The 13,808-nt window shown below is 47.4% G+C and overlaps 2 protein-coding genes across 2 annotated transcripts in view; one reads left to right on the top strand and one right to left on the bottom strand.

Annotated features, from left to right (window-relative positions):
• CRACR2A (calcium release activated channel regulator 2A) overlaps positions 1–13,808 on the bottom strand; it is a 142,749-nt gene that overhangs the window by 29,487 nt on the left and 99,454 nt on the right. The window lies entirely within an intron of this gene.
• Positions 2,306–6,557, top strand: LOC146072294 (DNA-dependent metalloprotease SPRTN-like). The gene is made up of 4 exons (XM_083179601.1): positions 2,306–2,807; positions 3,347–3,472; positions 4,016–4,199; positions 6,239–6,557. The coding sequence occupies exons 1-4, from the start codon at positions 2,670–2,672 to the stop codon at positions 6,310–6,312; spliced, it is 522 nt and encodes a 173-aa protein (XP_083035727.1). The 5' UTR covers positions 2,306–2,669; the 3' UTR covers positions 6,313–6,557.

The raw sequence follows: 13,808 nt of genomic DNA, 5'->3' as shown, positions 1-13,808 counted from the left end.
TGAATTACCCCCAATATGCAGATTATAAATTTGCCTTCCCATGTGCACCAGCCTGTGGCCTGCTCGGTGTTTCCTTCTCAAATACCTGTAAACATGGCTCTGTGGCTGTGCACCTATCCAGGAACGCCCATGGCTGCATTGCCAGTGACTGCATATGCCAGGGCTCTATCTGCGTACAGTGAGGGGAACGCATCAGCCGTAGGGGGTTTCTGGAGTTCTGTATTCACCTCGGAATCAGAACAATCTCTCCTATTTACTACATGTAAGTTGTACTATAGAATTCCCTGTATCCGTACTCACAATTTATATAGAAAATATTTATGTATATGTGAGGGGACTACTACACATGGGAACAGAAATAATAATGATAATTACAGAAAAATATAATATAATAAGTTATTATCAACCTTGTATTAAAAAAGCTCCCCAGCTATTGGGGGTGATGTGAGATATAGGTAGCTATAAATTACATTTGCCGACTTTTTCTGTCTCCTCTCTGGGAGACTGTCAGGGAACTGTTATCTATGCCATTAAGCAATTTGCATCATGTTAGCCCGCCCGCTTCCTGAAGAGCCATTAAGCAATCGCGGTAATTGAATGGCATGCGAGGGGTGCAGGGGCATGCAGCAGTCCTGCCCATCTTTCTGGATTTCTGGAGGGTAGGCAAGTATGACATAAATGATAAAATAGACTGGCAATCTTCCAAAAAGTGAAATAGTTTATTTTTGTTCTCCGGAGAATGTAACTGTAAACAAACAGGCAGCGGTGCCGGAGGAATGGTCAAAGCTTGTACTTTGGTGTCATAGGCCAACTTTTCGGGGCTAACTTGGTGAAATGCATGCTGGTCACACACCCCCCCCCCCCCCCCCCCCCGCGGGTGGCACACAATAGGCTCTTTATTAATGTCAGCTCCAAGCTCATGAGGACCTTAATAAGCCACTGGCCTGATGTACTGTACTTAACCTCAGAGACCAGCTCCCAACTGCCATTCTTCAAGCACAGGCTATACCATGGCGGTTAGGAGTGCATTGCTTGGTAATTTATCTCTATCCACTTCATCACTCTCCAAGGCTTAGTACATCTGTCCATAAGAACATTAGCTAATTCCTAGCCTTACACCGGACATGGCCGCTTATGGCAAAATGTCCTTTATCTGGATAGGAATTGTCTCACTTATACCTATCCCATCTCTGTATGTTACTTGTAACATTTCAGCTCTCAATCAGCCAGCCATAGTGGCCCACACCACCAGCCATTGTGACACGTACCACCAGCCATTGTGACACGTGTGCTGTGACATACATGCCAGTTACTGGTCACTCAGTTCTAGATAAGCATGAAGATGGATGTCTATGATGAACTGGGAGTGCAGCAATGCACACATGAGAGTATTGATGCTTTCAGCGATATTAAGATAGACTATGAGGTTTTATCGATAGTGGATGAGGCTTGGGAGGACATCGACCCCAATCCAGATATCCAAGAACTATTTAAAGTGTTTAATAACGCTTATTTTGGAGGGAAGTTAGCCAATGTCACAGTTGAGTGGAGCAGTAGGCTAAAGCGGTGAGTACGGTTACTGCCAGATCAGTTTATTATATGATGTTCCTGCTAAGATATAAACTATATATAGGTTGAGTATCCCTTATCCAAAATGCTTGGGTCCAGAAGTATTTTGGATAATGGATTATTCCGTATTTCAGAATATTTTCAGATTCCAATAATGTATCTTGAGGTATCTTGCATTTATATTGTTTAAACACATCAAACACATGAAATACACACAAATATAGTTTATTTGTGCATAAAACAAGGTTTGAAAACATGAAACAAAGTTTGTGTCCTATCTCAGGCACAGAATGTGAATACCAAGCAACCATTTTCTTGCACAACAAGTAACATAGTATATCTTCAGCATTGCCGGTTACAGATGTCCCAGCAGTACCAGTTACAGATGTCCCCAGTAGTGCCAGTTACAGATGTCCCCAGTAGTGCCAGTTACAGATGTCCCCAGTAGTGCCAGTTACAGATGTCCCCATTAGTGACAGTTACAGATGTCCCCAGTAGTGCCAGTTACAGATGTCCCCATTAGTGACAGTTACAGATGTCCCCAGTAGTGACAGTTACAGATGTCCCCAGTAGTGCTAGTAATAAAATAAAATAAAATCTGGAAACAATTGATAAGGGATATTTGGATAAGGGATACTCAACCTGTATTACCATTTATTAATATTGTCTTCAGCACCTGATGCTGTGATGACATTACAGTATCTGATAATACGCTTGCCCACACAGCCCAGATAGCTATGTATTTACATGGTCTGTAGAGTGTTTCATTACATCCAAACACGGACAGCATTGCATAGTAATACATTGTACATATCATGTCGGTACAGACCTGTTATTGCTCTTACTGTCTGGTGTCAGGAATCACTATCACCAGAATATCTATGTACTAATAAAAGCGTGTAACTGGGTATAGGGATCAGAGCCGGATCATCCACTAGGAAAGCTAGGCTCCTACCTAGGGCCCATTTGTTACAGAGGAACCTGGGTCACTCAGGTACATGGATCCCCAGGGTAGCTAGTACATAATCTGGGGCACTGGGAATAAGGATTTGTATGTATTAGATGTATAGAATAGCAATTGATGTATTATGTAACCATGGATGTCACTCATGTGTGATTTGTGTTTTCTCATCAGATTGGTCGGATTCTGCAGGACCCAGAAGGCTTTTGGTGGAAGTTGCTCCATAAGGCTCAGCAGGCCGATCCTCCAGCTGCTTCCCAGGAGGACCCTTGTAGAGGTACTATAGGCGGCGTCTGTGCACTCACCTGGTGCTAGAAGAGAGTGTGGCTGAGGTGATGCTTGTACGCCTCAGTGCAGTTATTGCAGCGATATATGTAGCAGTGGGAAGCAGGGTTCCTCTTGTACCCCGCATATACCAAGGGACCTGAAGAAATGTCTACAGAGGGGGTTTAAACATTTTAGCCTCTACCCCCCCCCCCCCCCGCCCCATGTGCCACACTTTCTTTTATGCCCACCCACCATGTGCCACTCACACCTTGTCCTATGCCCAACCCCCATGTACCACTCACAAATCCTTCTATGCCCACTCCCCCACAGGGGTCAAATTGATTGGAATGAGATAATGAGGTGACCATTCTTAGGTGTGGACCTAGTCACTGTAGACCATTAGTGGCAGACCGACTCACTGCCGACCTAGACATTGTCTACCATCCATAGATTCTATACCATACCCGCTCAGTCATTCTCACCAAAGTAATTGTGTGTAATGTCTGTGTCCTTCTCACTATAACCGGCTCATTACTTTGTGTATTACAGAGCTTGCTGCATGAGATGATCCATGCATACCTGTATGTCTGTGAGGTACGGGACACCTCTGATCACGGGGAGGAGTTTATAAAGGAGATGCAGCGCATAAACCACCTGACCGGCGCTAATATTGTTGTAAGTACATAATCAGTCATTAAGGGCCCATTTATGTGGGAGTTTCCTCTACAGGAGAAATCCGACGAGGAGACTGTCATCTACACTACAATAACTGGATTTGCAAGTCTACGAAAGGGGGTGGGGCTGAAATGGCGCAATTTCCTGCATTTTAGCCCCACTCCCTTCCTGAAGAACCGTAAATTGCGGTGAATGAACAGCAGAGCGGGGGAGGAGACATGCAGGAGGCTTGTCCACCTCTCCAGGGGGCCAGGATGGGGCCCTGATTTTATATAGCCTCCAGGCCAATCCGGGATGGTGGGGAAATATGTTACTCAGGCGTCTTTACCCCACCACCAGGAGATCATTTGCCTGTTCTTGTGTTACACTGCAAAATAACACATTATTCTGTATTATTCTGCATGTCCCTATCATGTATGTAATTATGTGCAGGACAGGAGACATTAGGGAGCGTTCTCATGCAATCACTAACATGCGGTCACCTCTGTATGTATAATGTGGAGATTGTATGTATGATCTATGTTATTTCTACTATCTAATTAGATGCAGTTTGAGATCACTGAACCCTTGCGAGCCCTGTGGGGCCACTGGTGGCAGTGTGACAGATGCCTCCAGTATCACAAGAGGATGATTAATCGCGCTCCCTCAACTACCGCCAAGTGGTGGAAAGCCCACGAAGCGTATTGTGGCGGAGTTATCCGCAAAGTGAAGGAGCCCCCCAGCCGAGGTAAGGAAAATAACGCTTCTTCTGAGGCTCCACCCACTACACTCCCTGCACTCACCTCAGTGGGACTACATGCCGCAGTGTCCTGATACATTGCCTGGGGAAGGGAATCATGCACATAAGCCCCAGTCAGCACAGGACGGCTGTGACACATACCTGCATAGGAGGATCACCACAGTGCATTTGCTGTCTGTCTAAAGCAGGGGTGGGGAACCTTTTTTCTGCCGAGGGCCATTTGGAAAATTTGAAAACCCGTCGGGGGCCATATAAAAATTATCAACTTAAAAATACATGTGGGCATTATACACAGGGCAACGGCATATACACGTGGGCATTATACACAGGGCAACGGCATATACACGTGGGCATTATACACAGGGCAGCGGCATATACACATGGGCATTATACACATGGGCATATACACGTGGGCATTATACACACTGGCAGCGGCATATACACGTGGGCATTATACACAGGGCAGCGGCATATACACGTGGGCATTATACACAGGGCAGCGGCATATACACGTGGGCATTATACACAGGGCAGCGGCATATACGCGTGGGCATTATACACAGGGCAGCGGCATATAGGCATGGGCATTATACACAGGGCAGCGGCATATACACATGGGCATTATACACAGGGCAGCGGCATATACACATGGGCATTATACACAGGGCAGCGGCATATACACATGGGCATTATACACAGGGCAGCGGCATATACACGCGGGCATTATACACAGGGCAGCGGCATATACGCATGGGCATTATACACAGGGCAGCGGCATATACATGTGGCCAGAGACACCAGGGCTGGCTAATTCACAGCATTAATCCAGGGGTTGTCATTTACTCGTAAAAAGTGGAAAAAGTGGCAGTGTCACCCCCAAACAGGTTTATGTGATTATGTCTGATTATGATAATCAGACATAATTACATAAACCTGTTTGGGTGTGAATCCAGGGGTAAATGACAACCCCTGGATCTGTCAGTCACTGGGGAAGGGAGGGCGAGAGGAGCAGTATTTACCTTTAACAGTTTTAGTTGTGGCAGCACAGCGTGATGGCTGCTGCTGCGGCTGTTGTAGGATGCTCCCGCCCATGCTCCCACGCCCATGCTGTTAAACAATAAAATATGCAGCTGGACGGGCGGGCCGGACAAGCAGGGTGCGGGGGCCGTATCCGGCCCGCGGGCCGGAGGTTCCCCACCCCTGGTCTAAAGCAACAGTTCTCAAACTGTGAGTCCTGAACCCAAAGTGGGTCCCACCCTTCTCAGCATAGGGTTGCGACTCCATGTTGCTGACCATCAGGCTGATGACTTTTCTAATCTCAGTCAGTGATTAAAGGAGTCTGGAAAATCTGTTGAATTGTCTGTTACTCCTCACATCATTTAGTGTCTACACCAGTGGCGTAACTACTGTAAGGCAGCCCCAGCAGCCGCTTGGGGGAGCAAGCAGCAGTGGGGTCTGTGTGGGCACCGGCACCCGCATGACGCACCGACATGCTGCTGCCTGCCGCTGCCCACTGACTGAGCACTGGAGACGAGTCAGCCACAGCACGGGTGCAGCCATGGCAGAGATGGCAAATCCCCCCACTGATTCAATTGACTGTACACAGAGTCGACTATTAGCTACTGTGTACAAGATGGGCAGGCGGATGGGCGTGCTAGGGCGGCCTGGGATGCGTCAGAGCCAAGAGAAGCAGCAGTGTCTGCTGGTCTCTCTTCCTGTCTCCTGCTCCAGCTTCTCCGTTATGCGTGTGATGTCATCACATCACACGCTGGGGAAACACGCTGGAGAGGAGCCTTTGGGGAGGGGCACCACAAACTTTTTAGCACGGGGGAGCAAAATTTATAGTTACGCCACTGGTCTATACAATGCCGCCATACATGTCCTGTCTGCTGACTACACATGTGATGTGATGACCTTCTGCGGTAACTTGCTGGGGTCCCGTCATTATTTATATTGTCTAATGGGGTCCCAGAGCAAAATAGTTTGAGGACCCCTGGTCTAAAGGATACTGTACTTGTGTTTTATAGGCACAAAAAGACCGAGGACAGCAGCACCAGATGAAGAGGCAATAGCGTCAACATCCAAGATGTCCAGGAAATAAGAAACAACATAACACCCTGATTGCCGCCCACTTGTCATCGCCCTCCGTGCCCCTCACGGACCTGCCTGGTACAACATCTATGGGCCTGGCAAATCCCATCTGGTAGTACTTTATCTGAGGAACATTGGCGCCTCCATCCTGGATTCAGCCATGTGACTACATCGGCCTACCAGATTCCTGCATTCTGCTGCGCTCCTCATAGACATGCCTTGTGTAACATCTGCACTTGGGCCTGACAAATCCCATCTGGTAGTACTTTATCTGGAGAACATTGGTGCCTCCATCCTAGATTCAGCCATGTGACTACATCAGCCTATCAGATTCCTGCAGTCACGCTCAAGGAGGCGACTCCTAGATTAAAGATGAATAAAATGTCATATTTATTTAGTAGCTGATTTTTATTGTTTTATTTCATCATAAACTCCAATCATTGTTGCTATGTAGTAGTCATTTAATGTTATTATTTGTTACATTAAGTTATAATAAATTAGCAATATTATTTTATATTTAGTGCTCTGATCATACTGACAGTGTGCCATTCATAGACATTTTGGGGGAAATTTACTAATATTGAAAACCTACAAATTCGTATTCGTATTGTTCCTACGACTGCATATGGCTGTTTCAGCCGTATGCAAAGTCGTGTTCTTGAGGGGAATTTACAAAGCAGTCATATACGACTGCTTTGTAACCCTCCGATGTCGTATTAATTCGTATTAGCTGGTCATATATACGGCCACTAATATGAATTAGTGTAGGCAGTCTGAATGGATCAGTCAGATCCGTGCAGGCTGCAAGGTGTAAAAAAAAATTTAAACATAAATAATTTTTTTTTTAAACGGCGTGGGGTCCCCCCCACAGCTGTAACCAGCACCAGGCTGAAAGAGACGGGGCCGGTAATTAAAAATCAGGAAACCCGACAAATAGGAGTTCCCTGATTTTTTAAAACTAGCCCCAGGCTCCAGGTCTGGGGCTGGTTCCCAAAATACGGGGGACAAAATGAGTAGGGGTCCCCCGTATTTTAAGAACCAGCCCCAGGCCAAACCAGCCAGCAGGGTAATGTCACAGCCGGGGGACACTTATTATATAAGTTCCCGCGGCCAAAACATCACCCTACTGACCAGTCAGCCTGGCCAGGGGCCCTGGGGGAGTGGGGACCCCCCCCAATAAAGGGGTCCCCCCCCTCCAGGACTTACCTGACCAGGATGAAGCCTGGTGCTGACCCCGGAAGCTCTGGAGCGTTGGCCACCTGGCTGATTGAGTGTAAAAAAATAGATTAAAAAACTATTGTTTTTAACTGTGGAACTATAAGTCCCAGCAAGCCTCCCCCGCAAGCTGGGACTTGGAGAACCACAAGTCCCAGCCTGCGGGGCATTAAAGGGCACTTGTAGTTCCACAGTAAAAAGAATAGTGAAATAAACACACACTGACACACAATTAAAATAAAACTTTAATACATCCAAAGCCCATACATACTGATACTTAACTATCTTGAGCCCGTAGGTAGGACCCTGGGTCTTGGTCCGGTGCCTTGTCCTGCTCCATGTTGGCAGTCGGCTCCATGTCGGCGGCGTCTGGGTCGGCGTCCATCCGGGTCCGAAGAAATCCATGGGGGACCTGTGGAAGGAAATCCAACTCACCTAGGTCCTCCTGTGAAGATCTGTAGTCTTGATACAACGTAGTCCTGGACTTCTGTCACCTTCTATGACCTGCCGGCGACTCCAGCAGCTCCCCGCATCGGACTGTAAGAGGCGCAGAGATGTTTCATCTTCCGCGCCTCTCCATAGAATGATTCTATTGGCCGCTAGGCGGCCAATCAGGACATACAAATACAAATGTCATATCAATATGAATACGAATATTTGTATTTTTGGCATAGCCAAAAATACGAATGCACCCAAAAAATCATATTGGTAAATTTCCCCCTTTGTTTGAATCCACACAAAAATGAAAAATTGCTGTGATAATTGAATAACCAACATGAATTAGAATAAAATTATATATTATGTGGATAACATGGTTGGTGGTGCCCCCAGGACGAGTTCTGAAAAAAAGGGGGGATCCAGTTGAAAGATGGGACAAGACTGAAAATGTCAAATTTAATTTTTATTTTATATAGTCCTGAAAGACATACTTGTCTTTTAGGACTATATAAAATAAAAGTTAAATTTTAAACAATAAAATAACAAAGAGTGCCTCAGAGGAGACATTGTCAGTCTTTTCCCAGCTATCTTTCAGCTAAGTCCCACCTTTTTGTAGTGTGCCATTCATACCAGCACTACATAAAGGACCTTATTCAGGTCCACACGCAAAGCTGCGAAATTTGCAGCTTTGTGTGTGGATTAAATGCCGCCTGCCACCCGCACGACTGCCGATGCCCCCCCCTCGTGTGCAGAGTTCCCCGGCATGCATGCTAATGGTTATTCAGCATAAACATCCAATCGCAGCCTTGCGTGCAGGATGGAAATCATTTGATGGTCGCCGACCACTGAATGATTTCTACAGGGCTCACAGATCAAAGACGCATCTCTGGTGTCTTAGATCTGCGGGCTCCTGTATGGGAAGAGGTTGTGCAGCTGACATCCGCAGACAGCAGCTGCTCGTCCCCCACACCTGTGTCACAGAGAATATACATGGGAACGGCCAGCGTTTTCATGGGAACGCCCATGAAATGCTGGGCATTCCCATGGGCGCAACCAGGGCCCGCCGTCCCACGCCCCCTCCTGCACTGCTGTGTGCAAGCGTCTGACGAATAGTCAATTTGCCGTGGTCACTTGCACAATGCAGCTCCACATGCACATAAATATTTATGCGCACGCAGAGACGCAAAACATCGCTCCCCAGTGCGTATGGGCAGTGGAGCGAGGGAACCTGAATGAGGGCCTATATGTGTTTGTCGCCACATCACTTCACCCCAAAACCAAACACAAACTGATTGAAGATGAGTTACAATCTTTTCCTTGTATGGAACGAACTAAACCACAGTTTAAAGCGAGGAAACAAAGGCCAAATCTGGCTATTTACAGATTTACATTATCATGAGCCAATTCCAAAACACACTGTGGGAAATAGATTTCACGATTTTAGATGTAAGGAAGGGTGCTGCTGCTGATGATGCACTCCCACTACCAAACTTTTATCAGCGTCCGTTCCTATGCTTCTTGCCTAATTCTTCCTCTTCAATGGCCATATACAGTAGGATGCAGTCAGCTGACTTGTATTGCTGTATGTGATTATATGATCAGTCAAATCAATAATAATGTGGGGTTGGGGGCACATTGATAAAAAGGATTTTTGTCTGTTGTTCTGCAATAATTTTATTGTCCTTTTTTGGACAGGTGTCAGTTGCATCTGGAAAAGAGGATTTTGGTACTCACCGATAAATCCATTTCTCTGAATCAGCAGGAGACACTGGAGATTACATCGGGTTTAGAGCTGGGAATGCTGGGAGCTAGGCACACTAAATTTGTTTCAGGGCAGGCTGGCTCCTCCCCTCTAAGACCCATCATACCCCCAGTTAGGAAATTGTCCTACTCGAGGAGATGGTAACGAAACAAAAAAACATAATTATACAACTAGAATACAACAACTTGCATACAACAGTCATATTTAACTTTATGAACAGACCGGGCCTGAACTGGCCCCACAACCAACAGGATCAAGAGCTGGGAGGGCGTCCAGTGTCTCCTGCTGATTCAGAGAAATGGATTTATCGGTGAGTACCAAAATCCTCTTTTCTCTCTCATGCAGCAGGAGACACTGGAGATTACATCGGGGAGGTACCAAAGACCGTTCCCCGGGCGGGTGAGCTCTGTGGATCCTGTAACACCAACCGACCAAAATTTGTCGCCGGTGTTGCAAAGGTGTCAAATTTGTAAAAGCGAACGAACGTGTTCACTGAAGACCATGTGGCTGCCCTACAAAGCTGAGATGCAGAAGCCCCTCGCCTGGCAGCCCAAGATGTACTTACTGACCTGGTTGAATGTGCTGTCACCACTGACGGCGGAGTCTTTCCTGCATGGATGTATGCTTGCCGAATGGTCAGCCGAATCCATCTGGCCAGTGTCTGCTTTGACGCTGGCCATCCTCTGCGGAAAGCATCGTATAGAACGAACAAACAATCCGATTTTCTGATCTGTGCAGTTCTTTTGACGTAAATCTTAAGAGCTCTAACTACGTCCAGAGAAGATTGAGACGTAGGAGCACCTTGAAAAGAAGGGACTACTATCGGTTGATTTATGTGGTAAGAGGACACTACCTTAGGTAGAAAAGACGGTTGAGTCCTCAATTCTGCTCTGTCTTCGTGGAATACTAAATATGGTGCTTTGCATGATAGTGCACTCAGCTCGGATACACGCCGTGCTGATGCCAGAGCGAGCAAGAGTACAGTTTTCCAGACTAGAGATTTTAAAGGAACCTCTTCCAGAGGTTCGAACATTTCTGATTGTAGGAATGCCAGGACTAAATTCAAGTCCCACGGCGGAGCCGGTGGAACGAAAGGAGGTTGTATCCTAAGAACCCCCTGTAAGAAAGTTTGAATCTCCGGAAGGAGGGCCAACCTCCTTTGGAATAGTATCGACAGTGCAGAGATCTGTACTTTAAGTGACCCTAGGCGGAGGCCACCGTCTAGGCCTCTTTGAAGGAATAGTAAGAGCCTGGATAATTTGAATATCCGAAACGGCCACCTCTTGCTTGTGCACCACTCAGCATACGATCTCCAAATGCGATGGTAGTGAGCAGCTGAAGATGGTTTGCGCGCCTTTAACATAGTGGGGATGACTGTCCTTGGAATCCCCTTTTCCTTCAGGACGTCGGATTCAATAGCCACGCCGTCAAATGGAGGGAGGCTAGGTGTTGATGATGGAATGGACCTTGAAGCAGAAGGTCGTGTCTCTGCGGTAGAGGGTATGGTTGATCGGCTAGCATTTGTTGGATGTCCGAGAACCAGCTTCTCCGTGGCCAAAACGGAGCGATTAGAATTGCCTGTGTTCTTTCCCTTTTTAGCTTCTTTAGCACCTGTCCCAGTAATGGCAGAGGTGGGAATAGATACACCAGGTTGAACGTCCACGGAATTGCCAATGCGTCTGTTGCTATGGCCCCTGGATCTCTTGTTCTTGCTACGTACCTTGGCAGGAGATGATTTTTTCTTGACGCCATTAGGTCGACCTCGGGAGTTCCCCATCTCTCTGTGAGTTCCTGAAACACCTCGGGGTGTAGTGACCACTCCCCCGGGTGTAGATCCTCCCTGCTGAGGAAATCTGCTTCTAGATTTTCTACTCCCGGGATGAATATGGCTATCAGATGTACCTGCCAATTCTCCGCCCACTGGAGGATTTTGGTGACCTCTATCATTGCTTGTCGGCTCTTTGTGCCGCCCTGTCGATTTACATACGCTACTGCTGTTGCGTTGTCTGATTGGATCTTTACAGACCTCCCTTGTAGGAGATCCTGTGCTTCTATCAGAGCGTTGTAGATTGCCCTTAGTTCTAGGACGTTGATCGACAATAGACTTTCTTCTGCACTCCATCGCCCTTGAAGTCGAAGGTGAAGTACCACTGCACCCCACCCTCGAAGACTGGCATCCGTTGTCAATAGGATCCAATCCCATATTGCAAATCGGCGCCCCTGCCTGAGATGGTCGGAGTGGAGCCACCACAATAGGGCGTGGCGGGCTCGAGTGGATAATTGGATCTGTCTGTATAGCAACAGATGCGAACCCGCTCCTTTCCTCAGTAGGTCTAACTGGAAAGGCCTTGAGTGGAAGCGCCCCCACGTTATGGCTGGGAATGCTGCCACCATCTTCCCAAGAAGCTTTACGCACAGGTGTAGTTGTACTCGACGGTGACTCAGGGTCTGTCGAATGAGCCTCTGTATGTCGCTGATCTTGTCGTCCGGCAGAAATACTCTCCTCTCCAGCCAGAGTCCCAGGAACAGGATCCTCTGTGTTGGTCGGAGTGATGACTTCTTGAAGTTGATGATCCAGCCCAGCTTGGTTAGGGTTTGGACCGTCAACAGAGCATGCTGTTCCAGTACTGCTGGAGATGGTGCTTTGACGAGTAAATCGTCTAAATATGGTATTATAGTGACCCCTTGGTTCCGGAGGTACGCTATAATGATCGACAGTGTCTTTGTGAAGACCCTGGGTGCCGATGATAATCCGAAGGGCAGGGCCCTGAACTGAAAATGCTCCTTGCCTATAGCAAATCTCAGATAAGCTTGATGCGGCCTCCATATTGGTATATGAAGATAGGCATCCTTGATGTCCAGCGAGAGCATGTACTCGTTGTGTTCCAAGGATGCTATGACGGAGTGAATAGACTCCATCTTGAAGGGTTGGTAGGCCACCATCAGGTTCAGAGATTTGAGGTTTAGGATGGGTCGTACTGACCCATCCGGTTTGGGCACTACAAAGAGATTGGAGTAGTATCCCTTGCTCCTTTGAGTAGAAGGCACTGGGATGATTACCTGAGCCGCAAGTAAGGTGTCTACTGCACTCTGAAGTGCCATCCTCTTGTCTTGTGCAGTGGGGAGAGCTGTAGTGAAGAATCGAGTGGGGGGAGGAAAATCGAATTGAATCCGATAACCCTCTGAAATTAGGCTGCGAACCCAAGGGTCCTCTGTTAGAGAGAACCACTGGGTTCTGAAGTCCAGTAGCCTTGCCCCCACTATAGATTCTCCTAAGAAAGCTGGCAAATTGTCATGCCACTGGTTTCTGAGCTTGTTTGGGCTCTGTACGGGTGACAGTGGCCTGAGGTCTACTTCTGGCACGAGTACCTCTAGTGGAGTGGAAACCTCTTCCCCTTCCTCGAAAGGAATTTTGTGGGCGAAAGGAATTAAATGACTGGAACGATGGCCCTGTGTATTGGCGTCTAGCAGGTGGAGGTGCTGTTGGCAGGAAAGCAGATTTGCCACCTGTTGCTTGGGCTATCCACTTGTCCAATTCTGGGCCAAAGAGGACCTCTCCCGTGAACGGGAGACCTTCTACAGCCCTCTTAGATTCAGCATCGGCCTGCCAGGAGCGGAGCCATAAAGCTCGTCTGGCGGATATAGCGTTAGCTGAAATGCGTGCGGATATCAAAGAGATATCTCTGGCCGCTTCTCCTAAATAGTTAGCTGACTCTTTTATGTGTTCCGCCAGTTGTCTAATTTCTTCTGGAGGTATACCTGAGTCTAGTCCTTCAATAATCATGTCCGCCCATTTGGCATTGGCCTTGTTTACCCAGGCAGAGACAATAGCTGGTCTGAGTTGAGCCCCAGCCGCCATGTAAATGGTTTTTAGGGTGGACTCTAACTTACGGTCTGACGGGTCCTTTAAGGAGCATGCGCCAGGGACCGGTAGAGTGGTCTTTTTTGATAATCTGGACACCGATGCATCCACTGGAGGTGGGGTCTCCCATTTTCCTAGGGCAGAAACTTCAAAGGGATAGACCACTGGAAAACGTTTTGGAATTTGGAAACGTTTGTCAGGCTGCTTCCATGCTGCTAACAATTTATCC

This window comes from Crinia signifera, chromosome 4 (genome assembly GCF_055691185.1).
Source record: "Crinia signifera chromosome 4, ASM5569118v1, whole genome shotgun sequence".
In the NCBI taxonomy this organism is placed as follows: domain Eukaryota; kingdom Metazoa; phylum Chordata; class Amphibia; order Anura; family Myobatrachidae; genus Crinia; species Crinia signifera.
The sequence above is the reverse complement of the archived record's forward strand: the minus strand, read 5'-3'. Positions and strand labels throughout refer to the sequence as shown.